The sequence below is a fragment of the Metarhizium album genome (assembly GCF_000804445.1).
Source record: "Metarhizium album ARSEF 1941 chromosome Unknown scaffold_6, whole genome shotgun sequence".
NCBI lineage: Eukaryota > Fungi > Ascomycota > Sordariomycetes > Hypocreales > Clavicipitaceae > Metarhizium > Metarhizium album.
Window position 1 is genome coordinate 226,952 of NW_024467580.1, and position 24,907 is coordinate 251,858.

General features: G+C 52.8%; 9 protein-coding genes across 9 annotated transcripts; 4 read left to right on the forward strand and 5 right to left on the reverse strand.

The window, feature by feature from the left end:
• Positions 1–102: 102 nt before the first annotated feature.
• Positions 103–1,604, reverse strand: MAM_03199 (Major facilitator superfamily domain, general substrate transporter; the record flags this gene model as incomplete). The annotated part of the gene is made up of 2 exons (XM_040821998.1): positions 103–1,013; positions 1,121–1,604. The coding sequence occupies 2 exons, from the start codon at positions 1,602–1,604 to the stop codon at positions 103–105; spliced, it is 1,395 nt and encodes a 464-aa protein (XP_040679803.1).
• A 1,835-nt stretch (positions 1,605–3,439) lies between these two features.
• Positions 3,440–4,304, reverse strand: MAM_03200 (WW domain binding protein 11; the record flags this gene model as incomplete). Its single annotated transcript, XM_040821999.1, has 2 exons — positions 3,440–4,170; positions 4,232–4,304. 2 exons carry the CDS (start codon positions 4,302–4,304, stop codon positions 3,440–3,442), a joined length of 804 nt encoding a protein of 267 aa, XP_040679804.1.
• Positions 4,305–5,005: 701 nt separating this feature from the next.
• MAM_03201 (MFS transporter) lies at positions 5,006–6,669 on the reverse strand (the record flags this gene model as incomplete). Its single annotated transcript, XM_040822000.1, has 3 exons — positions 5,006–5,344; positions 5,435–6,438; positions 6,516–6,669. The coding sequence occupies 3 exons, from the start codon at positions 6,667–6,669 to the stop codon at positions 5,006–5,008; spliced, it is 1,497 nt and encodes a 498-aa protein (XP_040679805.1).
• Positions 6,670–7,398: 729 nt separating this feature from the next.
• On the reverse strand, positions 7,399–8,316 carry MAM_03202 (uncharacterized protein; the record flags this gene model as incomplete). The annotated part of the gene is made up of 1 exon (XM_040822001.1): positions 7,399–8,316. The coding sequence occupies one exon, from the start codon at positions 8,314–8,316 to the stop codon at positions 7,399–7,401; it is 918 nt and encodes a 305-aa protein (XP_040679806.1).
• Positions 8,317–12,696: 4,380 nt separating this feature from the next.
• Positions 12,697–13,970, forward strand: MAM_03203 (Glycosyl transferase, family 25; the record flags this gene model as incomplete). The annotated part of the gene is made up of 2 exons (XM_040822002.1): positions 12,697–13,086; positions 13,203–13,970. The coding sequence occupies 2 exons, from the start codon at positions 12,697–12,699 to the stop codon at positions 13,968–13,970; spliced, it is 1,158 nt and encodes a 385-aa protein (XP_040679807.1).
• Positions 13,971–14,681: 711 nt separating this feature from the next.
• Positions 14,682–15,386, reverse strand: MAM_03204 (Npc2-like protein; the record flags this gene model as incomplete). The annotated part of the gene is made up of 2 exons (XM_040822003.1): positions 14,682–15,052; positions 15,119–15,386. 2 exons carry the CDS (start codon positions 15,384–15,386, stop codon positions 14,682–14,684), a joined length of 639 nt encoding a protein of 212 aa, XP_040679808.1.
• A 1,026-nt stretch (positions 15,387–16,412) lies between these two features.
• MAM_03205 (LPS-induced tumor necrosis factor alpha factor) lies at positions 16,413–17,097 on the forward strand (the record flags this gene model as incomplete). The annotated part of the gene is made up of 2 exons (XM_040822004.1): positions 16,413–16,681; positions 16,749–17,097. 2 exons carry the CDS (start codon positions 16,413–16,415, stop codon positions 17,095–17,097), a joined length of 618 nt encoding a protein of 205 aa, XP_040679809.1.
• A 996-nt stretch (positions 17,098–18,093) lies between these two features.
• On the forward strand, positions 18,094–20,005 carry MAM_03206 (glutamate decarboxylase; the record flags this gene model as incomplete). The annotated part of the gene is made up of 6 exons (XM_040822005.1): positions 18,094–18,299; positions 18,372–18,399; positions 18,459–19,064; positions 19,136–19,771; positions 19,827–19,848; positions 19,890–20,005. The coding sequence occupies 6 exons, from the start codon at positions 18,094–18,096 to the stop codon at positions 20,003–20,005; spliced, it is 1,614 nt and encodes a 537-aa protein (XP_040679810.1).
• A 1,707-nt stretch (positions 20,006–21,712) lies between these two features.
• On the forward strand, positions 21,713–23,788 carry MAM_03207 (uncharacterized protein; the record flags this gene model as incomplete). Its single annotated transcript, XM_040822006.1, has 1 exon — positions 21,713–23,788. The coding sequence occupies one exon, from the start codon at positions 21,713–21,715 to the stop codon at positions 23,786–23,788; it is 2,076 nt and encodes a 691-aa protein (XP_040679811.1).
• Between the last annotated feature and the right edge of the window lie 1,119 nt (positions 23,789–24,907).

A 24,907-nucleotide genomic window follows, 5' to 3' on the forward strand; every position in this document is an offset into this window, starting at 1 on the left:
CCGAGTGCCCAGAGGTCGGGTGCGTCAAGTCCAAACTGGATGCTTGGGGACCTCCAGAACTCCTCTCTCTCTGCCGTCAGCTCGTCCGTCCGCCTCCGCCTCTTAGTAGGCAGACAGCCAGTTCTTCGCACCCAGGTGAGTCACCTTGGCGGCCATCAGACACGCCGCCGAGCCGACGTAGATGGCCGCAGTGAAGATGATCAGGTTCTGGTAATCACCGCCGCTGGCACCTACGATACCACCGCCGATGGGGATGCCAATCAGGCACGCAAACGACACGACGGTATACGTGGTCGCATAGTATCGGCCGTACTGCTGAGTCTTGCACATCCTTCCGATGCACACCGGAGCCATGGAAATGCTTGTCCCGCTGCCGAAACCAAAGAGGATCGAAAAGACGATGATGCCGGCTGTGGTATGTCCCAGGGGCAACCACACACACAGGCATGCTACCAGTGAGAGGATGACGGAGAACAGACATACATTGAATGGTCCCACAACGTCTGCGTAGTATCCTGGCAGACCTCGCCCGACGACGGACCCGGCGTTCATGATGGGCAACAAGTGGTAGGCGAACTGTTCGCTGAAGCCCTGGTGTTGCGCATATGTCGAGATGTACGCGAGGGGGATGAAGAGGGAGAATTCGATCAAGAAGATGCCCACGGCGGTGAGGCTGTAGGGGACCTGCTTGAAGATGCGAAAGTCTGGGTGCGCCGTGGCGTCGGGCGCAGGCGGGAGACGAGACCGGACGAGCAAGATCCCGACAAGGCCCCCGACGAGACAAACGAGGGCCAGGACGCGTGTGGCCCAACCGTAGCCAACCTGGTCAAAGAGCGACGTGAGCATGAGGGGGAAAATGATGCCGCCGATGCCCCCAGCCGTCGATGCCATGCCCGTAACGAGGCCCCTTCGTTTCCGAAACCAATGCCCGACGGCGGCGATGCATGGCGTAAACAACAACGATGTTCCCACTCCGCAGAGGACTCCGAAAGACAGAATGAATTGCCAGAGCTCTGTTGCACCTGTTAGTCGGTGATTCTAGTCGTCAAGGGACAACATCCAGCTTCCAGATGTGCTGGGATTGTTTTCAAGCACCTCCGACTTCCAAGCACCGCCTCACGCTGCTCCAACTTGCCTTTGCAGAAACTCATGCATACAACTCCGGTCACAGTTGTGATGCAGCCAGCGATAACCAACCATCGCGGGCCATGCTTGTCAAACACTGGGCCAATGTAGACGCCGCAGAAAAAGGCAAGAAACGTATAGAGGGAAAAGATCCAACCGACAGTGCCCTCGCTGTGGCCTTGCAACTGGTGGCTAAGCGTGTAAGCCTGGAAAACGGCAATGGTATTCATCAAACCCATGGCCGACATCAGGGCGAACCATGCGCCCAGGACCACGAGCCATGCCCGCATGCCGCCTTCGGGAAAGGTCTCTTCGTAGGATGTGTTGGAGACGTGCGTGTTCTTCCGCTCCAGGTTGTGGTTGTTGCCCCGATCCTCAGCCTTGTTCCTGTCGGTGATGGCGTCCTGGTCGCCAGTCCCCGCGACGTACGTCTCTCCATCGTCATGGAGAGCTCGCGAGTTTACCTGGGAAACGTCCATAGCTGCGTCCCCCGACGGTTACGTAGACGGCGGACTCACTGCTCGGAAAAGGCCGTTTTTTCTTGTCAAAACTACATGTGTCTTGCGAGCACGCGCGAGATAGCAGTGGCCGTACGGAGGGATATTGTGTGTATTGTCGGCGTCCGAAACGGTGCAACAGGCGGGCGCCATGGGATTAAAACGGGCCAGGCAGAGGCAGAAAAACTTCTTCCAGTTTTTATTAGCAAACCGGCGCGAGGGCTCGTGGCGGCACCGTCCATTGTGGTTTTCTGGGTCCGGCCGGTCGTCGGCGCGGAGCGAAAGAGTCAAATCAGGTGTCCGCGCTTGGCTCCATTTAAACGTGCTCGATTGGGTCATCGTCATCCGCGGCCACGGCCTCCTTTCCGAACTTCCGTCGGACTGGGGGGGGGGGGGGGCATCCTTGACTTGGCTCTTTGGCCCCTTGGCTCCCAGCTCTCGTCCGATACGCACCGACTGGAAGTGAAGGCGGAAGCCGAACGCCGCACTGTATCTTGGCCTAACAAAAGCTTCAGCTGATTGTTTGTTTGGGTTGGCACCGTCATTTTCCTTGTACGTAGTACGGTAAAGACAAGTTGACGGACTGCCGTGTCTCGTGTACAGGCACAGTTGAGACGTCGAATGTACACCATGAATCGTCATTGCTGATTTCTCATCCCTCGAGTTGTGCATCCCAACCAGAGTCTTGCTGATCTGCAAAGTCGAGACGAGCTGGTGTCGCATAGGATATAAGGTGGCATACCACACCCGTTTTTTGGTGTGACGGCTGGAACTATGAATGAAGACGTCGGAAATTAGACATCATTCGACATGATTGATTTGCCTTCTCGACGACGGCTCTCCTCAATCCAAGCTAGGCCTCGCCTTCAAGCATCTAACCCTGTACGCCTGGTGGAGTCTGCGCTGCGGAGGAGCAACTCCGTCGAAGCTGCATTGACACGGCCAGCCTCGTAATTGGCTTCAGTCATGGACCACACTGCCTCTCCCGTCTTGTGTCGCATTATAAGATCATGGTCCGGGCCCAGATGGGATATGCCACCCCCAGTCTGGACGTCGTTCTGCACCCGCCGTGACGCATTGCTACACTTCGATGCCGACATGCTCATCGACATGTGATATTTGATAGCTGGCAACTAAAAACCAAAGCCCCCATCACAGCATGCAGTAGTGTAGTATCCTGTAGACGTCGGGTATCTAGTTATACGGCCTTTCTCATCCAACTGGTAGTTGCCCTATGGGAATTGAACTCACATAGTATTTCCTCCGTAGGATGACGTGATAAAGTGGTGATGCGCACCGGAGTAAGAAACCGAGACGACAGGCAGGCAATTTGACGTTCCACTGCGGATCGGGCGTCATCAGGAGTCCAAGTCGCCGAGTCATCAAGGGGGATTTCTGAGCCTACAAAAGTCGCAAGATGGTGTACACGGGATACGCCCCGTCTGATCAACTCGACAGCCGAATCATCTGAACAAGCTCGGGTCAATTGATGGTTTGAGAAAAAATGTTTATAGTCGCCGTTTGCCATCCATAAGATGCAAACAGTGCTGACGTCCGCAAGGTATTTCGACGTGTATGAGTGTCCGGATTTCTTCGGAACGGGGCGATTCCATGCCAAAGTCCATGACGTTGCACTAACCACTGAAATATTGTCCAGTATGGCCAAGTGAGGGTGACAAGGGCACAAACTGTAAGCTGTCATGTGCCACAACCCCAGGCCTATCTGGTAGTTACCGAATGTCAAGTCGTCTACAGTAGTACCGGCCGCGTTGACTCTAAAGCAGAGCGCGCTCAAGAATGTCTTGCCACGGTCCCAGTTACTCCTCCTCGTCTTCGATGTCCTCGACAGTCGCAGTCAAATGTTGCCGCTGAACATCTTCTGCCGAACCAGCCGCTTCTTTTGTCGGGTTTAAATAGCCCTCTTTCTCCAACTGATCCGCCTCTTCAGGCTCCATTAACCCACCCCGACCTCGACCCTTGTTCAGCTTCCGCTGCACAGCGGCTGGCACGAAAGCAGAAACGGCCTCTTGCCTAAGATCTCGCATAACAGGTTTGGCTTCGTAAACGGTTTGGTGTTGGACAGAAGGCGCCTCCGTCCTCTGAGACTCTTCTTTCTTTGCCATATCTTCACGCATCGCATCGGCATTTGGGTTTCGTCGTGCCCGCCGCCGCGCGTACCACTGGTCCAGAACTTCCTTGGAAATCGGGGGCGGTGTGTCTCTAGGCATCGGAATCCTGCGCACCTCTTCCGGCACATCCTCGTCGGTACTTGAGCCTGCAGAATTCCGCCGTCTCTTCCCCAAGACGCCCGAACTCCCTTCTCGTCGGCCGCCACGGTTGAATGAAGGTGCTCTGTCGCCCAGTATCTCTCGCGCCTTCCTCACACCCCTGAATTCCTTCTCGAGTCCTTCTAACAACTGCTCCTCATGCCGTGATAGCTTGCCGCCGCCGGCAGCAATGGCCTTTAAATCATCGATCTGCTTCTGTATTCGGTCCGGGTTCTTGCGCGCCAGTCGTTCGTTACGTCTGTCCTGAGCTTCTGCTTTGCCTGAGGAAGCAGGTTAGAACAGGATCTGGAGTGTTGATCCAAAAGTAATCGCGAGGCATACCCTTTTTGATGGCCTTGGCTTTTTCAGCTTTCCGCTGGGCTTGGACGGGGTTGTAGCCCTTTTCCTTTGGCATTTTGCGAGAGCCTGACTCACGCTACGTCTGGATTCAAGGACTGAGAATCGTTTCTAGTCTAGGCGACGAGGCCTCTTTATTCGAACGTCTGTTGTTTGCTTTGTTGTGTGGGAAACTGTTGGGGGAGTTGCGTTTGAGGTTTGAGTCGCACATTGGAGGTTGGCACGCGTAGCTCCCAAGTACTTGAGCAGTGAGTGGGTCATTGCTTTACGAATCAAGTCTAGACCCGCTGCAGCTTCTTCACCACTTTAAATTTCACTACAGAGTAAATAGCTTCGCATTATCATCTCACATGACTTCGCTCCCCATCACAGCCTAGTACTATGCATTCTCTTCCACAGTACAATCCAATTTTATCGTCAGGCTGTCCTTTGCTGCGCTTCGCAAAGGGAGGTATCGTCGTGCGTCGTGCGCTGTCTTGCTTACATCTCCTCAATACCCTTAATACAAGTCATCGTGATTTGGTGGCAGGAGAAAATAAGCGACTCGACGAGCGTCGATACGTCACCAAAACCGGGGACACTGGTGTTCATGTTGTAACGTGATGACGCGAGACGACGTCGACAATTTATGTCGTTGATGACGACGCCTCACAGGATGCAGAGTACGATGCCCATCGTCCCGGCCGATAGTCGATCTGTCATGCTTAACTTGAGTCTGATAGCCCCAAGACACCCAGGCAAACGAGTACGAATCAGCGCCTAGTCATCCACTTGATTCGGCTTGGAAATCCCAAATGCCTTATTCATGCTGTCGTCGGAATCACAAGGTACCGCATCCAAAACCTCCATGTTTCTTTGGCCATGTCGTTCACCGATCCTATACCCAGCATGACTGCCCAGGGCGTACCACATCCAGATGGTCAGGAGAGCCGCGGAAACGAGAAAGCCAAAAATGGTCCAGTTGCCCTTGCTGTACATTGGAGAGTCGCCGCTGGGGAAAAGAAACGGTGCCGATACGCCTCCACAGTTGGCGATGGCAATCATTCCGCCAGTCGCAAGTGCAGTCGCTGTTGAGCCTTGTACCGTGGCCGTTCGGTACTGTCTCGTCCATGTCGTTAGTTTTCAGCCGGCCACCAGTTTTTGTCTTTCTTTCCCCGTCCATCTGCTGAAATCAGAGAATGGACTTACCGCAACAAAAGGCAGAACCGCCGCATTTGTGCAAGCAATAATGCACACTGCGAAATACCGAACGCCTCGCTGCGAGACGACAGCCAGCAGCAGATATCCCGTCGCAAGGAATGCCAAAGCCCCGAGAATGTGTCGCGGCCGCTCTCTCGTTTTGTCGCTATGAAGACAAACCCCAATGACGATTATCATGGCCACCACGTTTGGCGGCACCGTCATAAGCTGGGCTTGGTAACCCTTGTATCCTAACGCTGCCACGATGGTCGGGGCAAAATAACCAAAAGCATTCAGCGAGTTCGTCATGAGAAAGTAGTGTGCCGCGAATAGCCAAAACCAGGGGTCAACCACGGTTTTCTTTGTCACATGGCTGTCCCAATGCTTGTCCTTCATGGATGGTGCATGCGGCCCAAGACGTTTCACAGCAAACGCTCGCTCTTCAGGCGTCAGCCACGCAGACGTCTGAGGATAGTCGGGGAGCCAAAACCACACCATGATCCCGGCAATTACAGCCGGTATCCCCTCGAGCATGAAAAGCCACTGCCAGCCGGACAGTCCAGCCTTTTTGTTGAGAAACGAAATCACCGTAGCGAGCAGACCCCCAAAGGTGCCCGCGACGGAAACTGAGGTTGCAAATATGGCCATTCGGGTTGCGCGCTCCTCGGGCCTGTACCAGAAACACAGGTACATCATTATTCCGGGGAAGAAGCCTGCCTCAGCAAGACCCAGGGCCATGCGGACAGCCAGAAGGCCGCCGTAGGTTGTGACGGCGGCCGTGCAAATGGTGATGATGCCCCAGCTCACCATGATGCGGGCAATCCAGCGGCTGGGGGAGAAGTACTTCAACAAAATGTTGGAAGGAAACTCCATGAGGACGTATGGGACGAAAAAGAGGGCCACGGCAACATTGTACCGCTGACCTGTGAGGTTGAGCTGCGTTACCATGTTGTTTTCTGGCGTATCGTTGTTGAGCGTTCGGGCATTGCCCAAGTTGACTCTGTCCAAGTAGTCTTTACTCACATTTGATCAGCTTTTGCCTATGTGTGAAGATGGGATGACCAAGACGGATCGAGATGGACGGACGTACTAAGAAGATATGTGAGACATACCCACGGCAGAATCCGAAGATCTTGCTTGCGGACGATGCGACGCTCCATTGCCTTGTCCGAGATGTCGACAGACTCAAGCCCTGGCACGTCAGGTGACGGCATCGGCGACACGATGGACTTCCATCTCGCCATGATGTCTTCTACAAGACAACTGGGACAGCAGGCGGCGATTTTGTGACCTTGACCCTAACATTTAGGGTTTCGCAAAGTAATGCCACGGAACGCGGACAGTTCTTATATCTGTCTAGGCAGTTATCAAACGTCCATGCCGCCGGATACCGTGATACATCATGCTGTACCATGCTTGCGATACAGTCACCATTATCGGCTGACCGGCCGCCGCGACTCGCTACGCATTGTCTTATCTGAGGTGTGGAGATGAGCTAGCGTTCTGGGTTTGATGATCGATAGCGGCTGATCTGTCTTATTGCCTCTGCAATGCAGAGGCTAGTAGTCGAAAACGGGGCAGGCTGTAGGATAGCCATAACTATGATGCGCATGGATGCCGAACTGGGGTTGGTTGTCGTCTGAGCTCGAATTTCATATACATTGTACAATAAAGACACAGTACACACTTTGTATTGGCCCCTTCTTGCAGCCCGACATGGGCAAAACTTCCAACATTAAGGTTTGTTTGGCTGTAAAGCCAAAGGAACATGTGGCCGTGCCAGGAAGAAGGCGTCGCCAAGTTGGAACTGGCTCCTTTGGTCCTACCACGTTTACTTCCCCCATTCCGTCCAAAGTGCATGGGCAAGTTTCTCTGGTCGGCCTTCCGTGCGTTTTTGGTAGAACAAAGACTACATGTGTACACCTGGGTATGCAGTGGTAGTGCACAGCTAAGAACCAGCCCCTTGCACTTTGTTACTCGACAGTTTCGAGCAACGGGTCGATAATGGCAGCCAGTCGAGATGCCATCTTGCGACCGCCCTCCACACTCGGCTCCACCCTCTCGACGTAGTCTCCGCCAAGTTTCCCATCCAAAGCCTCAGACAAGGATAGTGGAATCACGGACACGCCAGGGATCCGAACCTTCTTTGTCGCGACTTCATACATGGTGGTGATTGCTGCCTGCAGCCGGCCGGGCCATCGGTTGTAGCCCAGGGCCCCGAGAGAAATATCCGCCCAGCTTGGCTGGTTCGCTGCCTGTGCCTCGAGAGGAAAGTAAATCATACAAACGATGACAGCGCGGGGTTTGTGCTTTTCCACCAGCTTGCACACATACTTCTCAACCTGCGTCTTGAACATGTTGACAAAGTAGCGAAGCGCACAGGCCGTGCCATTTCGGACCCGAGACGTCGGTGTCAGCCATGCAAGCAGCAGCATGTGGCATATGGTGGACAGGTTGGGTCTCATGGCGATATCATTGGCGCCTACTGATACGACGAGAAAGTCGTCGGCACGGATGTGATCTCTGATGAACGTGTCATGCGCTAGGAGGTCCCCGTCTCGCTCCCGAAGCAGGGAGGCTTCGACGGCGAGATTGAGCGCCGTGGCTCGGCTGCCCAGGAAATGATTGAGCCAGAAAGCGACATCAGGCTTTGGATGGGGCGGCTCGAGGGCGAACTTGTATATTTCTGGAACTTCGGCGGGCAAAGGCTCGCCGCCAGGAGAGCTGGATGGAAGCCAGTACTTGTTGTCGAGCGACGAATCGCCCGCCAGATATACAATGGGTGCCGTGGGTCGTTGCGAGATGATGGTTTCGCGGAAGGCGGTGACGTCCGAGATGGTGTGGCCCTTGTATTCGAGATAGAACCGCGAGGCGTTTATCTTCTTTCCCATTTCCGCCCCTGCAGCGGCCAGTTGGAGAATGTTTTGATACAAAATGAAGGATGGACTTGAACAGCCAACAGTGTGACGTTGGTAGAAGAAGCAATTAACTACAAGAGCCAGCGTGTAAAGTGGGAGGCAGGATGCAAGCAGTGAGCACTGGGCAACGGCCAAGTCGCCCCACTCATGTGCCTACCTCCGGTACGACCAGGCACTCAAGTACTAGGAACATACCTACTAACTACTTCTAGGTAGGTACTTAAGCAGGTACCTACGTAGGTACCGGCGGCTCTGTTGAACTTGCCACATCGAAAACCAACAAACATCGAAACATGTTTGAAATGTTTCGTCAACGTTCATTCAAGGAGCACATAGCTACGCCGCCCCGGTCAATGTATCCAAGGCATTGCCAGCTGGCTACAACACCGTCATTTTCGCGACAAATTCCTTGGCCCGACCCAATGGAGAACGCCGTCACGACTCACGAGTGATAAAGCCGCTGAGGAGAATTTTGCCCTGGTCCGGTTCGAAAACTCGGACGCGTGGGTTGCTCAAATTTCAATACGTTCATGAATTGATGAGAAAATGGATGTCGAACTGGCCACGATGCAGTGAAGCCCTTCGTCCCTCTTCACCGCTACAAATTCGTCCATGGATTTAGCGATATCATGGACCCCATGTTACGCTGTCTCTACAGATAGGTTTCCCCCAACACGACCATCCATCCTAATACCAAAATTTGATGCCTTCCCATTCTCCAAGAGTTCGACTGGGCTCGCATCCATAGGGGCTTTACACGGGACCAAAATCTGAAAACCTTGGGCTTTTGAAGACAGACATTTGGAGTCGGATTTTCGACAGAACTACCGAGGCTACGTAGTGCCCTTACCACAGCTTGCAGACGTATATATTCGGCTCCGGCATCCCGAGTTCTCGAAAAGAGCACCATTAGGACTTCCATCTAAGGCAACGTCGTTATCGAGCTGTGGCCCGGACAGCACCCAGGTTTCGCAATCATCAGCTCTCTATCGAGATGGCCCTTCCAAAATCGATGAGCTTGACCCTGGCGCGCTGATGAAAAGCACCACACTGTTGAGACAGCTAGCGTGTTGATCGAAACTCTGTTGTCATTGCTGACAACAACAACAAAGTCGATAAAGACGGACCAGAACCTAGATGGACGGAATTTTTTCTGAGATCTTGCACTCATGGCATCACCTCAAACAGCTTGTAAAGGAGAAGACGACTTGACACCACGGCCAGCGAGGGACCCTTTTGTCACGCACCAAGACATCGCGGCTGTTCATGCCAATATACTCTTTGACGGTGACTTGAACATGGTTTAGATTACCGACTAGGAATGCAGTGGTGCCAAGCCAGCTGTCGGTTTGCCCAGCATGGCTTTTAGGGGCCGATGCCAATCGTGTGCTCGGTACCAAGCAGGGTGCAAATCCTGTACGTCGGCCGTCTCCTCGGCGCCGTCAGGCAGCATGACGTGGATCTTGGCGTTGCCGCTGCCCTGTCCAGCGAATGGGCAGAAAGCGAGAGCTGGCGCCATGCTGTCATCGCGCTGGAGCTGCGTTATGCTGAACTCTCTCAACGTCTTCTGGGACTTTCTTTTGTACGAGCTGACGAGGGTTGCGGAGACGGTGGGAAGGGGCATTTCTTGGCTTTTGGCGCCGAGAGATCAACCCCTGTCTGGAGGGATTGGTTGCGAGCTCGCCAGATCGGGTGGGCTTCGAGGAAGAGAGGAAACACTTCAACCTGCCAGTGGCTTGCAAGGTTGCAAAGCCTTATGAAGGAAGAAGACGTGCTTGAAGTGGGGGAAAGAGGAAGGACGCTTGTTCCCCGCTTCCCAGACAGGACTATACAACCAACAAACCACACTATACGACACAGATCTCGCCCAACACAACATGGGAGAGACCGAGATGTTTCCTCCGGAGGCGTGGCAGTCACCGTGGAGCATGCAAGGGGTGGCAGGCAGCCTGACCGGAGTGAATTCTTCAGACAAACGGTGTCACGCAGCAAGCAGACCTAGTTGGGTAGTCTGACGCAAGGCAACAAGACTTGTATGTTGATTGCGCATGGCTTGGGCCCCTTTTGCTTTTTCTTTTCCTTTTGGGCCTCCCCCGCCACCCGCGCGTGTTGAAATTACCCTGTGCCGAGCGCGGACTTGATGTTTCTAGAGACGATTGTTCCTGCTATAGATTTGGAGCTCGGGCTGTTGATGTTGTTGTGGTGGTGGTGGTGGTGGTGGCGGTGGTGGTCGGGAATCGGGATAGAACTTGGAAGATGAAATAGTACGTAGTCTATTTGCATCAAACTAGGCCAAACGTCAGTCTCCGCTGCAGCCGAGTGATGTAATACTGCATGCCGCCGTACCTGAGGGTTGTATCCATGTCTCATGTCAACGTCCCCATTCCCCCATCGATCTGTGCTCCCACATGTCTTTACGCCCGCCTGCCCAGTTGCGGGGGTGGGCACTTGACTTTGATCTCAAGCACGGAGTACGTAAGGAAAGTCCCAAGGTTTGTACTTTGTACTATGTACTGCGAAGTACTTACCACCTACTCGTATACCCGTCTGGTTGCACCTTCCAAATCCATCCGGACGCACAGTCTGATAAGCTACTCCGTACCACGTAGGTACCTGGGTCCCTGCTACTTTTGCAAGCTTCATTGCCGGGTGTCCGGGCCCGAGACGTCGGGGAAGCATGTCCTCATCCACCAGGAGACGTAAAAGGCCAGGTCGTGGCCTTGGCGTTGTATAATTGAAATAGTTCCAGAGACAAAGGAACGGTGGTGACGGAGACGGCCTGGTTCCCGACGAAAGCAAGCCGGGCAAGAATCCAGTTCCCTGTGTAACTGTTGGCGCACCATCGAGAAACCGCTCAACTTATATTCGCGCCTGCCCCGTGGAAGCTACCTTGGTAGTTGAGGCTTCGGCGGACTGAATGCCTAGCCTCAACCACGTACATGATTGCTGCAATGCACAAAGGTTGCAGCTATCACGATGCCCCCCCGTAGGCCACTCATAAAGGGGCCAACAGGGCTCGGGGCATCAGCCCTGGAAGCCTCAGTCATCTTGGTCAGGACACACACACAGGCATCTTGTTGTACATAGCCCTAGTTGGTCAGGTTTTTTAGATTGCGGAGCCAAGGATCTTTGACCTAGATACTACTTATGAACCTCAGTCTTTACTCCAAGCGCCATTGTCACAGTATTGACGTGGTCTTCCAACTAGGTAGTGGACGACAGAGTTGTTGTTTTTCCCTTTCCTGGGTAATCAAGCTCAATCATCTAAGAGTCCAGCAACGCTTTTCTACCCTACTTGGGCATGCGCGAGGCCTTTTCCTTTTCCTGGAGGAACGATATTGACCCTAGAGCATACTCTACAGACAACAAGTCGACTTTTCCTGCGCAGGGAAAAGTACTCCTGGAGCATTTCCCGTCCCTTTGATCGTGTTGAGGTGCCAGTCAGATACCTGCCCTACTCTTCTTCGATAGGTACAAAAGGGTCATCTACCAAACCTTCCATATCCTTATACCTTGCAGGATTGCTAGTACTTCTACTATGATATTATTTCTGGTAGGGCTTACATACCTTCTAATTTACGGCTTTTCATTGGCTGAGCCCTGATCTCGATACCTGGGCGGCACCTTAACACAGTCAAAGGCATATATATATCCCTTGACGCTCTTAATTCCTCAGGGTCCTCAGGGTATCCGGTACTGTAGATTGGAGCCAATGGCAATTGTGCTGACTCGTATTATCATCATCGCCAAATACCCACTATTAATATTAATAAAATTTAATATTCAATCAATCGGCAAATCCAAGGAACCCTGACACACATCTCACAGTCTCACCACGTTCGCCGACAAGTCACGCGCTAGTCCTTGCCAAATTCCTGGTCTCCTCGGCCATTTTGGCAGCCTAGACAAGACATCTCAACACATTTCTGGCTCCTCGATGATTTTTCGAGCTTAGACAAGACAGCTCAACAATGCATGATTCATTTCCCTCTGCTTCGAACCCAGCCCTTAACGGTTTGCCATGTGCTATTTCTCAACGTAATTCATGGCGGCATTGGTGGCATTCAGGATCGCTCTGCCCGTCGTTCCAGCAGCTTGGTCTCAAGTCTCAGAGATGAGGTTCGCCGCGTCCATCTTCATCTACTCGGTACTCCCGTCATGGCCGTGTCCGTCTCCAACAGCCCTCCTAGTTTCAAGCAAGACAGTGACCGCCGTGAAGGACTCTGTTCGACCGGACGTCGTGTTGCCTTTTCAAGAAGCAAGTCTCGCCGATCATACGCATAACCACGCTCGGAGCTGAAGCTGGGCTGTCGTTCACGACGGAGCGGCGCCGCGCCCAGGTCTGCTGAAACTATGCGAGTCAGCCCCAAGAATTTCTACCGGGCATTTGCTCCAGCGGGCGTGCTCCTATTGCCCTGTATTGTCTTGTTGATCTTTCGCACTCCTGCCCGTCACTTTTCCGCTGTCCACGACCGGTGGCGGTCCTCTGACCGAGCGGCGGGAACGCCAGGACAGGCGGCTGGAAACAGCACCTTGGGCTTCAGCGGCATTTACTTCATCAACATGAAGAGGCGCTATGATCGCCTCGATGCTCTCTCCCTGCAATGTTTCCTGTCTGGTCTAGAGGCGAAGGAGGTTCCTGCGATCGAGCCCGACATGATCAACGATGCGGGTATGCCGCCTAGCAAATCACCCAACTTGGTGAAAATAGGTGAGAAAGGCGCTTGGAGAGCTCATGCGAATGTAAGTTGAGCGGCCACTTGGGAATCCCAATTCTTCACAAACCAAGACAACAAAGGAAAGGAAAGGAAAAGAAAAGAAAAGAAAAAAGAAAAAAATGTCTGCTAATATTTTCGCAGATTTGGTCAGCCATGCTGAGAAATAACCTCCCGCCCGTCATCATTCTTGAATCGGATGCAACTTGGGATGTGAATATCCGCAAAATCATGCTCAACCTGAATAAAAATTTCCGCCAATTTCTAAAAGAAATCAATTCGACTAGACTTCCCAATCCTCGCTGGACAGACGACATTGGCGGGAAGGAGGCGTTGGGTGATTTGTGGCAAAGTGACCACTGGGACGTACTCAGTTTAGGCCACTGTCATGACTCGGGAGATAACAGAAACATCAGTATAATCTTCCACGATCCAGCTGTGCCGCCGGGCAAGGACTTTTACGGCAAAAAGCTCGACCGGCAGAGGGTCATCCGAAAAGCCGGACGCATCGTTTGCACAACGGCGTATGCCATCACCCAGACTGGGGCAGCTAAGCTACTGCTCAAGACGTCCCGGAACCTTGACGGTCCATTGGATCTGATTGTCATGGACATGGTTATGTCGGGGGAACTCGTGGCGTACAGCACGATGCCGCCCATCATGGCGCAATGGCAGTATGTGGGCGGCATCGGGATGAACGAGCGCGGAGCCAACAGCGACATACAGGGATCCGAAGAAGACGCCGAGAAGGAGGAGCCCGACGAGAACCCCTGGGAGAAGGTTGACAAGTCTGGTAGTGTGTGGACAACCAAGCCATGGCATGAGGACGTTGCCTTTGAAGACATGGCCCTGCAGGTTGCCTGGCAGAGGATTTTTGGAGATGATTTTGGAAGCGACAGCAAGGGCGAATGAGGCACATGCTTGTGTCCTAATCAGCCTTTGGGCACTGCGTTTTCACTCTGATTAACAGGTCCTTCGATCCACGACGCCTTGGTTCTTGGCCCGCCGTCGCATATGCGCCGAAAAAAAAAGTCATTGTGGACTTGCCATGGGCATCAGACTTTTTCGAGGCTCAACGATGCCCCATGTCAGAGAGTGATTGGCTGCTTAGTCGGAGTCAAGCTACACTCTTCAGACCCGTGGAGAACGGACCAAGATGCATGTAGCACAGGGAGCATGAAGCTTAGGAGTCCAATCGGGTCCAGGACACTTGGACTTGGAGGAGCATAATGAAGTCACACGCAAAGCCCCTTTCTGTAGAAGTCGTGAGAATAGAGTCATTATTAAAATGATGAATAGAGCCGAACCCTTCTTTCCAGCAGTGACACGTACATCAGCATCACTTACCCGGGTAGTAAGTACCCTTGAGTAGCGCACCAAATGCCGCCCGCGTCTAGGATGTCACAGTGAGCCATGAGCTTTCAGTCCCATCACAAACAGCGCACGGATGGATACAAGCAAAGGTCAGCATAACAAGACTACCAGCACGAATCGTCCGAACTGCAGGTTGAATTACCATGTCTCCCCAAGAAAGGAGACTCTCTCCACAGACTTGCACTGCCCAAACGTATCCCGAACGACTTGCTCCAATACGCAGCATATCCCATCGACTCCCTCCCGTCGCTACGTGATCCTCACCGGGAACGATTTGCAAATCAAAGTCTCCCCCGTCTGAGCAATCAGTCGTAGTTTCACGCCGACTTTGATCTTGGGATAGGAACTCTGCACCGGGATTTCGACCTTTAACGTCTGGCGCGACCCAGCTTGAGCCGGGCACTGGAGGCCCCAGTTCCCGCATGCTTCGGCAGGCTCCAGGGGGAAGTCGAGCTGGATGATGCCCACCGAGGCAGAGGCGTCTATCTTTGCGCTTTGGAAGGGGGCCGGAGCGGTGAAGGACGCTTCTACGGAGGCGTTGTGGCGCGACGAGAAGACACAGGCGGGGTCGGCGTCGGCGCATCCTGCGACGTGAAACTCGAGGTCTTTTGCTGTGCTTCCTGGGGATTTGTGATGCCGGTCAGATGCCCGCAGCACGAGATGTGAAGACGACGTGGGGGACATACCGCAGTCCATGATTGAAGCGGCATTTGCGGCGCCGAGGATGCCTGGTAAGAGGAACAGCAGGAGGGCATGCATGTCGTGGACTGGATGTTGATTTCTGGACAGGCCGGGGTTTCTTGCAAAGATGTTCACGGCGACAAAGGGGGAGACGGGACAAGAACGGCTTTGGATGGCGAGGCGCAGGCCGCGTTGATATATCCCAGGTAGGTCCTGTCTGTAGGCTGCGTGAAACTGATGAATGTCGTACCGACTGTCGTCCGCAGTAACCATGGCACTGCTGCAAACTAGACTGATTGTTGGTACATGTCTCCAAGTTTGCTGTTTGAGGCCACGGCGGTACCATGGCAAGCAGGGTCTACACGTTTACACAAAATGGGCTCTTGTTTCTGTCCCCGCGTCACATCACAGTCCTCGCTGAGCCCTCTCTGTGCCGTGCCAGCTCGCCACTTTGTGATTTCAGCAACGTGAAACAGATGATGTCGCCAATCCAGCGGGACGGCATCTTCGTCACAAGCAAGCGGATGGACCTCCCACAGGTCGAGGGGCGTTGTATCACGGCGATTCTGCAGCAGTGACCGCGTCGGACGTGGCCGTTGAAAAAGCAAAAAGGGAGGGCAGTCAACCATGTCCACATCCTTCGTCCTGAGATCCGAGCTCCGGCGTCAGGGCCCTGCAGACGCCGCATGCTACCCCTACTCGGCTGCGAAGCTACGTCTACATCAGGAAAGGGCCGACGTTTAGACAAGGAAGCCCTCGTATTTGCTGAGCGGTTGAGCCTGAATGGTGGCGGCGGGAACAGGGGTGTTCCACGTGGAGGACAAGAGACGAAACGAGGCGAACTGAAAAAAGCCTGAAAGAGAGAGAGAAAGAAAGACAGCCGAAGGAAACCAGCAAGCCAGACGCGAGACCGGGACCGAGTGAACAGGGGCGAAATTGGAGAAGAAAAGAAGAAGAAGAAGAAGGGAATGTATGTTGTCAAAGGTGGGTCGTTGAGGCTGGCGATACGGCGAGGCAGGTTGGCGCCGTTTTTGGCAGCTGGCAATTGATCCACAACGTGTCGCCCCTTCCCTCTGGGCAAGTCAAGTTGTAACTTCTTGCCATGTACTTAAGACTTGAGGCAACAGGGGCGGGCGAAGGATCAGCCGTCAATTCGTGTACGGAGTGCGGAGTGACCGGATTTAAAGAGGCTGCCCGTCCTCCAGCATCTTCCAATGGGCCAGTCCTCTCGCTTCCGCTGTATCTCGCTTGCACGGCTCCGTCCACCCGCTCGCGCGAGCAGGCCGACACACACACGCGATGGATTCACAGCAGCAGCAGCAGCAGCAGCAGCCCAACGTTGCTCCTGCGCAACCACAGCAAGCCTACCATGGCGTCGCAAACGACAGCATTCAGCCTGGTCAGCAGCCCAGCAACGGACACGGCCTGCCTCCGAGCTACGACAAGGCAAACCACGCGAGTGTCATCCCCTTGAACCAGCTGGGCAACCAGCCGCAGTGGATTGACTGTCCGTTCTGCCGTCAACGCACGATGACGACGGTGCAGCGAGAGGGCACTTCTATGCAAATGTATGTCACGTATCCCGTGGACCAGCTTGCCGTGGCCAAACGCCCAGTGCTAATGCCGTGACCCCAGCCTCGTTGGTGCCCTCCTCTGCCTCTTCTGCGTTTGCCTCACCTGCGTGCCCTGCCTCGCCGGCTGGTTCGAAGACACCCACTACCGCTGCTCCAACTGCAAGAACGTGGTTGCTATCCGGCGACATGATGGTCCGATCGAAGTCTACGGCCCCGCGATGCCCGTCTACTCTCAATACAGCGGCATCCAAGCTCCCATGAATGCCCAGCAGTCAAACTCTCAGCAGCCATCACTGCCCCAACAGCCTCGGCAGCTTCTGCAACAGCATCAGGAGCAATATCCCATGCATGAGCTTCAACCACAGATTCAGCAACAGCAGCCTGTGCCGCGGCCTGAAGCCAAGAGCTGAGCTAAGCTCCTTCTCGCCAATATTGCCAAACCAAAGGCATTACAAATCACGTCCAAGCCATCAAAACTTCACTCCCCTCGCGAGATCGTCCCGCCACTTCTTTTGTTTGTGGGAGCAAACTAGAACGTGATGGTGATACTGTTACCAATGGTCCATGATACGTTTAGAGGACCATGGGTTGTTTGCCCGACGGGTGGGTTCGTTTTGTATGTTTGTTTACCTGCATTTGAGATACCAAATAAATGCTCTCACTCGTCCTACGTCTATGCTTTTGTTGCAATCAGACAGCGTCCGGTTTGGTTGTTGCAGTTGCAATCCAACGTCTGGCGACTAAGCTACCCGCAAACAGATGCAGAATCTTGACAAAATGCGACATTCGTGCCACAAGTATCGTCATCCCGACTGTGATTGCAGCTTTTTATTTGTCTATTGCCGTAGCCCAGAGGGTGTTGGGTATAAATAAAGCGCGGTATTGGACGCATCCAAACCTCTCCCATGTGGTCCGGCCAAACTTGGTGCAAGGACGTCCCGACTTTAAGCAAGTTTCATCATTGCAGACTGCAGGGCATCGACTAGCTCCGGATACTGACCAAAGATCCAGAGCATTCAACTGGAAGCAATGTGATTCGTGCGGGGGTCTGGAATTCGCGTTGACAAGTTGAAACTCTATTTCCATGGTTGGCACCGCGCCACGCATGGTCGAGCAAATCAGGTTGCAAACCTTTACCAAGAGCGTCACTCTGCGTTTGGGGCTGGCGGGAATCGAGTTGACGGTTCCGACACAGCCGAGCGGCTTGTTGGGGCTTCTCGAGCTTCAACATAAGAATGCGATGCGCCATCCCTCTGCCCGAGTCCTCTGTCCGAGGCCATTCTTGCGCACGGCGACTTGATGCACGCAGAACGAGCGTTTTCTGGTCAAAATTGCCGGCCTCGCAGGCGGAAATTGATGCCGCGCCCCGAAATCACCCGCCGACTAGGACGCGAATCAACCTCATAATGGCACCGGGTGTGAAGGCTGGAGTGAAGCGGCGCCGTGCCGACGACGCCCCAGACTCCCCGGAGGACTTTTCCAACGTCTACGGATCGCACTTTGCTGACCAGGATTTGCCGTGTGACGACATTCCTGATGAGTCGATGCCACCAGAGGTTGCGTACCGCATGATCAAGGACGAGCTCAGTCTGGATAATAATCCGAAGCTCAAGTAAGCGGATAGAAATGTAGAAGCCTTCTTCGTAAAACCCCCACGACGGATACTGACGCGGACTTTCAACAGCCTTGCTTCCTTCGTGTCAACGTACATGGTAAAAGCCGCCAAACCACAGCACCAAGTCCGCCGACTGACAAGCACCATTATTTCCAGGAAAAAGAGGCAGAAGATCTCATGCTGGAAGCCATGTCCAAGAACTTCATCGACTTCGAGGAATACCCGCAGACGGCTGAAATCCATCACCGCTGCGCCAACATGATTGCCAACCTCTTCCACGCGCCGCAAGACACCGCCATTGGCACTTCGACTGTCGGCTCCTCCGAGGCCATTATGCTTGCCGTGCTGGCCATGAAGCGTCGCTGGAAGCAGCAACGTCAGCGACACGGGAAGCCTATTGACAATCCCAACATTATCATGTCCTCCGCGGTACAGGTGTGCTGGGAAAAGGCGGCACGCTACTTTGAGATTGAGGAGAAGTATGTCAACTGTACAAGGACGAGGTTTACGATTGACCCTAAAGAGGCGGTTGAGCTGTGTGACGAGAATACGATTGGTATTGTGGCGATTCTAGGGACCACATATACAGGTGCGTACGAGGATGTCAAGGCCATCAGCGACTTGCTGGTGAAGAAGAAGAGTCATGTGCCGATCCATGTTGATGCCGCGAGCGGAGGCTTTGTGGCGCCTTTTGTACTTCCCCATCTCGAGTGGGACTTTAGAGTTGAAAGGGTCGTTTCCATCAACGTTTCTGGGCACAAGGTGAGCGCGCACCTTTCCCTTTCCTGCCACATTCTTGTCTTGTGCCAGCAGATTCTAACGCTCGTGTCCAGTACGGTCTTGTATATCCTGGCGTGGGCTGGGTGGTATGGCGCTCACCCGAGTACCTCCCCAAGGACCTTATTTTCAACATCAACTATCTCGGCGCCGAGCAGTCCTCCTTCACGCTCAACTTCTCCAAGGGTGCGTCCCAAGTCATTGGGCAGTACTACCAGCTCATCCGACTTGGCAAAGCTGGCTACCGCCACATCATGTGCAATCTTACTAAGACGGCAGACTACCTCGCTGGGGCACTCCGTGAGCTTGGATTCGTTATAATGTCCGAGGGCCAGAGCCAGGGCCTGCCGCTCGTGGCCTTCCGCTTCCCCAGCAAGGACGAGGGGGAGACGGAGGAGAAGGACTTTGACGAGTTCGCCCTGGCGCACTATCTGCGCTCCAGGGGCTGGGTCATCCCTGCGTATACAATGGCCCCCGAGACGGGGCAAATGAAGATGATGAGAATCGTCGTGAGGGAGGACTTCTCAAGGAGCAGGTGCGAGCTGCTGATCAAGGATATCAAGCTGTGCCGCCAGCATCTGGAGCAGGACAGCAATCAATTCATCAAGAGGCTGCAGGAGCACGTGAGACGCCATACCAGTGCTTCCGGCAAGATCCGGGATCCGATGGGTGCAGCCAAGGCCGCGTTCAAGGTATGTTGGTTCCTCTCTTGGATAGACGGAGAGACACGATGCTGATGACACGTAGAACGAACGTCACTCGCTCCAGGGTAAGACTGGCAAAAGTCATGCTGTTTGCTGATGAATCTAGATCACCCATCTTGCAATGCCGCCAAGTACAGCGGTGGTGGTGTCTTTTTTGGTCCTGCCGTCGTTTTGCCACGTTTTCCTACCCAATTACAGTCTTCGTTTGCTGTCCACGTCTAGTGATGCCAACCTGTGACCGCTCGACGTACTCGACAATTTGCTCCTCCTCGATTCGAAGCCATATTAACGCGCCAAAGAAACGAACGCCAGAACAACGGTCAGAATAACGCCTTTGGGCCACAGAAGACATATTTATGCCTCTCCGGACCCTGATGAATGATAAATGTGCTGCGGAGGCCAACAGTCCACAACTCTCCGAATTCATTCCCCATCATCAGCCTGCCGTACTGGAAGCTGACCGTAAACATTGCAAGCCCTTCTAGGAGGGTATGATGAAACAAGGACAAGGACGAGTCGTATTTCCGCCCTCAAGGCATGGCATGCAAGAGAACAAAGACAGGTAGAGCCGCCGCCACTTCCACGACAAGCAGCAACAATGGGACGATGCTTTCACAGACCTCACTTGAGCCGATCCAGAGGGCCCACGTGGCTTCGCCGCAGTGTATAGCAGAGGGGAAAAGTCAGTCACTGCCCTGGATACGTAGTCAGATAGTAATGGAATTTGCTGTGGTTTATATCGTGAATGAACATGATGTGTGCTCTTTTTGCGGCATAACGGAGAACAAGTGTCGCAGGAGTCGAAAGGCGTTCAAAGTAATAGCTTCTGCTTTACCTCTTGTGATTTTATAAAGAGCACTTGATACAGTAAACCAATTACAAGCCTAAACCTGCTAGATGGGTGACGCAATGCAAATTTCTCGTCATTTTCGTGTACTCAGCCGCCTCCCCCGGACCAGCCAGGAAGGAACTTGGTGTACGTTAACAAGCAGCAAACTATATGACGAGTCTTACTTTTCGAATTAAAACAAATCAAGTTAAAAAAAGAAAAAAATGGAAAACAAATGAGTGAAGGACAACTTCTTTCCATTCTGTACTTGCAATACAGAGTATGTATTCTGTATTCTGTGTTTCGAGTGTGTAGCTGATTATGTGCTTTGTATCCGGCACGAGCCACAACTAAAGGGAAAGAAGCAAGGAACATCATAGACATGGTAAATATTGGAGTCTTCCTTTCGTTTCTTTTTCTACCGAAATTGACGACAATCTAGGGGCCATTGACAAATAACATCAAACCCTTACCCTGGGGTCCCTAGATATCTTAAGTAGGTAGCTAAGCAAGCAAGTGCTATCCTTGGCAAAGTGCCGGCCAGTTGCTGGCAGCTGGCAGCCACTTGCTGATCTCCTTTACGTTGCAAATTCGGTTCAAATCAACCATATTTCTTTTTCTCTTCCTTTTCTATGCACCTTGTCCTCGTTCTGACAGACGCCTTCTCCATTCCGGGCGTTCTCAGGTTCCTTTGCAACTCAACAACACATTGAGAATGTCACAATCGAGATCTGACTCGGAAAACACCCTGTCGCCTCAGGCAATACCAGACACCGTGGGTTTTTGTTGCGGCGGCGTAGAGAACAAAGTCCTGTGAGCTAACACAAATACTGAGCCAGGCACTTGTACCTCTCCATACATTTCCGATACAGGATGAATTTGTCTGGCGTCATAAACAAGGTACGGAGATTGAAATGTACAACGAGGGATGTTTGCACCGTCTTTGGAATGAAAGGCGGCAGGAATTTAAATGCTGGGTGGTTACGCCTCTGAACAACTTGATCACGCCGTTCTCTAAGCCATGGCTGCTGCTCGTTCAACCACCCGAAAACCTGGAAACAAGTGGTTTCCCGACCACTACCGACCGTTTCAAAATAGACATGGCTTCTAGCGTCAAAAATGGAGATGATGAGTACTCTCTGGTGCACATGCCAGCTACACGCATTCCAAATCCGTTCGAATCCTTTGAATTGATACAAGATACTAGAGTCAAGACTTTTGCGGCGTATAAAGTCGATGTGCCACGATCTTGGAAGAATTCTGAAGGAGTCCATGTTGAGTTGGATCTGATGTCAAGTTTTCAGATTTCTTGTAGAGCCACCAATTTTGACCGCATCATTCTTGAAGAACGCGAACATCAGCTCCTTACCATCAAATGGGACACCAGTACCGCCACTTTCGAAGCCGAACTTGAAGCTTTGCGTTTCTTCGCTGAAGAGAAACGTCTGAAGACTAGATCTCCTACAGTGAAGTCGCAAAGAGCGTTCCGTATGATTCAGAACTTCCATTCAAGTTGGAAAGACTTTTATGATCTTCACAAAGACTTCCCACAACTTAGAAACCCAGAGCTTCCCAAGCATGCAGTCCCAGATGCCATTGTACGGCGATTTAAAGCCTTTAACAAAGATCATTCTAGCGCTTTCGAGGGCCTGAAACACATACCAAACGGACTCTACTTTGTCAACGGCTGTCCAGGTTCGGGAAAGACGGAATGGAACATGATTCTGGCAGGTCTGATACAATGTTCAATAAAGAAGCACCGAAAAAGGCGAAATCCAATCCTGTTTCTGGTGGACATCAATAAAGCTGCAGACGATGCTGCTAGCAGATACTACTCGCTTTGCCGGGAAGCGGGCGTAGATCTCCGCATCGTTCGCATGCACGGATGGCCACAGGAAATGCGACAGAGTGCTAAAATTTACGGATCACCATCACCCAAACATCAGGACAATTCTTCAGCGCCAGACTTTACTAATCGATTTCTCGTGACGGCTGGCCTCTCCAAGCAGACGAACGTGTCAATAGATCATAACACGGTTCCAACTTTGGACCAAGCATCATGGCAATACTTTGAACAGAAAAAGGACGACGCATTTCTCGGCCTGCAAAAGTTACTGAATAAAATGGACAGTGGCGAAGCCTTGACCACAGATAACTGGAAACATTTAAGAAGCTACGTCTCGAGGCTATATCGTGCCGTCTTGGCGCAGACAGACTTTATCGCAACAACACCTGTCGCAGCATACGGGCGATTCTCAAAATTTGTCAAGCCCGACATCGTCTTCATAGACGAGGCTTCACACGCCAGAGAGCTCACCACACTCATTCCTTTGGCGTACTTTACGCCCAAGGCTTGGATATTCACGGGGGACGTGAAGCAAACGCAGCCGTTCGTAAAGAATGCAAAGGAGAGCGAGAAATACATCGGATTGAAGTTCAATCCGTTTGCCGCGCAACTGAGGTTGAGTACCATGGCCAGGGCTGACCACGTCAATGCTGTCAATAGTAAGCTGCTTGTTAATAAACGAGCTTTTGGCAACCTCCACAGGCTACCATCTGCTATGTTTTATGAGAGCCATATGAAATCCGGATATGACGATGCGTCTCGATACCCTGAAAGCGTGGCCCGCCTGGCTATTTACCTCCAAAGCCTCAGTGGTAATAGACACATGGACGAAAATCGCATTATTGTGAATATGGAAGGCAGCAATGAAGAAAAGTGTCGCGACAGTTATTGGAACGCCATTCACCACCAATGGGTTCTTGCCCAGGCAACGCATCTATTACAGGACGATGAATTCCGTGGCCTCGGAGACGGAGGAACGGGCGGCAAGATCATGATTGCAACTCCATACAGCGCCGCAGCAAAGCAGTATCACGCCGCAGTGAAGAGATGGCCAGAAAGTTGGCAGAGGAGAACCCAGGTCTTGACAGTAGACAAGGCACAGGGGAACGAGGCAGATGTGGTGTTTCTAGACATGGTAAGAACAACTACTGCCGGGTTCATGGACGATCCCAAGCGCTTAAATGTTGCCATCACGAGGGCACGCCAAGCCGAAATCATCTTGATGCGCAGGGCAATGGCTTATATCCCCGGAAGAAAATTCGGTAGAAGCAACTACCTATCGCAGCTATGGGACGATACACTGCTTCATGATCGGATTGTGACGATATAGGCGCGGTTGGAACTTGTTTGTCATAGCTTGTTGACAGGAAGTTAAGCCAAAGCATGAGAACTGGATGAGAATAACTTTGTATAAACATGTGCAAGGGTCACGACCCGTGGTCAAGAATGGAGAGCCCTTGAACGAAGAAGGCTAGTTTATATGCACAAGGCTGATTCTGCGACGAGTTTTGCTGCTTCGTCGTGTCCCTAGACTGACGGCGCTGGTTCAGCACCCCGTCCTTGCGGTGACTTTTGTTGGGGTGGAGGCGGTACATGACTTGTAGATTCAAGATAGAAGTTGCATTTTGGAATGTGAAATTGAAGTCAGTTTCAGGAATGGGGGGCTGGCTTGCTCAGTCCTCGGGGGCCCAGGATATTGGAGGACGACGGGTGATTTGGATTTTTACAAGTTGCCCGGGAACCCAGGGCTTTGGATGTGAGGCTTGATTTTCTGCAAGGGTCCCCGAGTTGAGATCGAATCGCCAAGACCCATCCTGGGACATAGCGCTTATAACTGAGGAGGCAAACAGCGGTTCAGCACATGATAAGACGTCATGGAGAGACCACCAGACTTGGCAAATGGGGCAAGTGGCGGTGCGAAGTACGGCAGATAGTGGCAATATTGTGGGCACGTGACTGGAGGATGACGATGTGCGCTTGCGTTACCTAAGTAGGTAGTCGCGGCCTTTGGACTGATTCGAACGGCGGCAAGCTGGATTTTTCGGGCGACTAGCGACGATGATGCTGGCGGCGGTGGTGGCGGTGGTGATGCTGATGCTCATGATGAAGCAAATCACAGCAATGTGGTGATAAGTTTTCCTCCGCTACAGCGCCAACTCCCCTCTGTACTGCGTACTTTAGCGCACTAGACAGACGCGCAAGCACCCTGGACAGCTGGCATGGAGCCTCCATGTCTCAGACGCCACCAATGAGCGGCATGGGCGGACATCCATCCTAGGACCTGGCACACCTGGGTACCTAAGTACGTAGTGTGCTTGTACCTTGTAGGTGCCTAGTCCTTGCGTGTGCCCACTGCCAGCCACTGGTATTACTGACCCGGTAGTACGGAGTACTCCGCAGTACCTGGCCTTGGCCGGCTTGTGCCGCAGGACCTTCAGCGTCCGTGTAT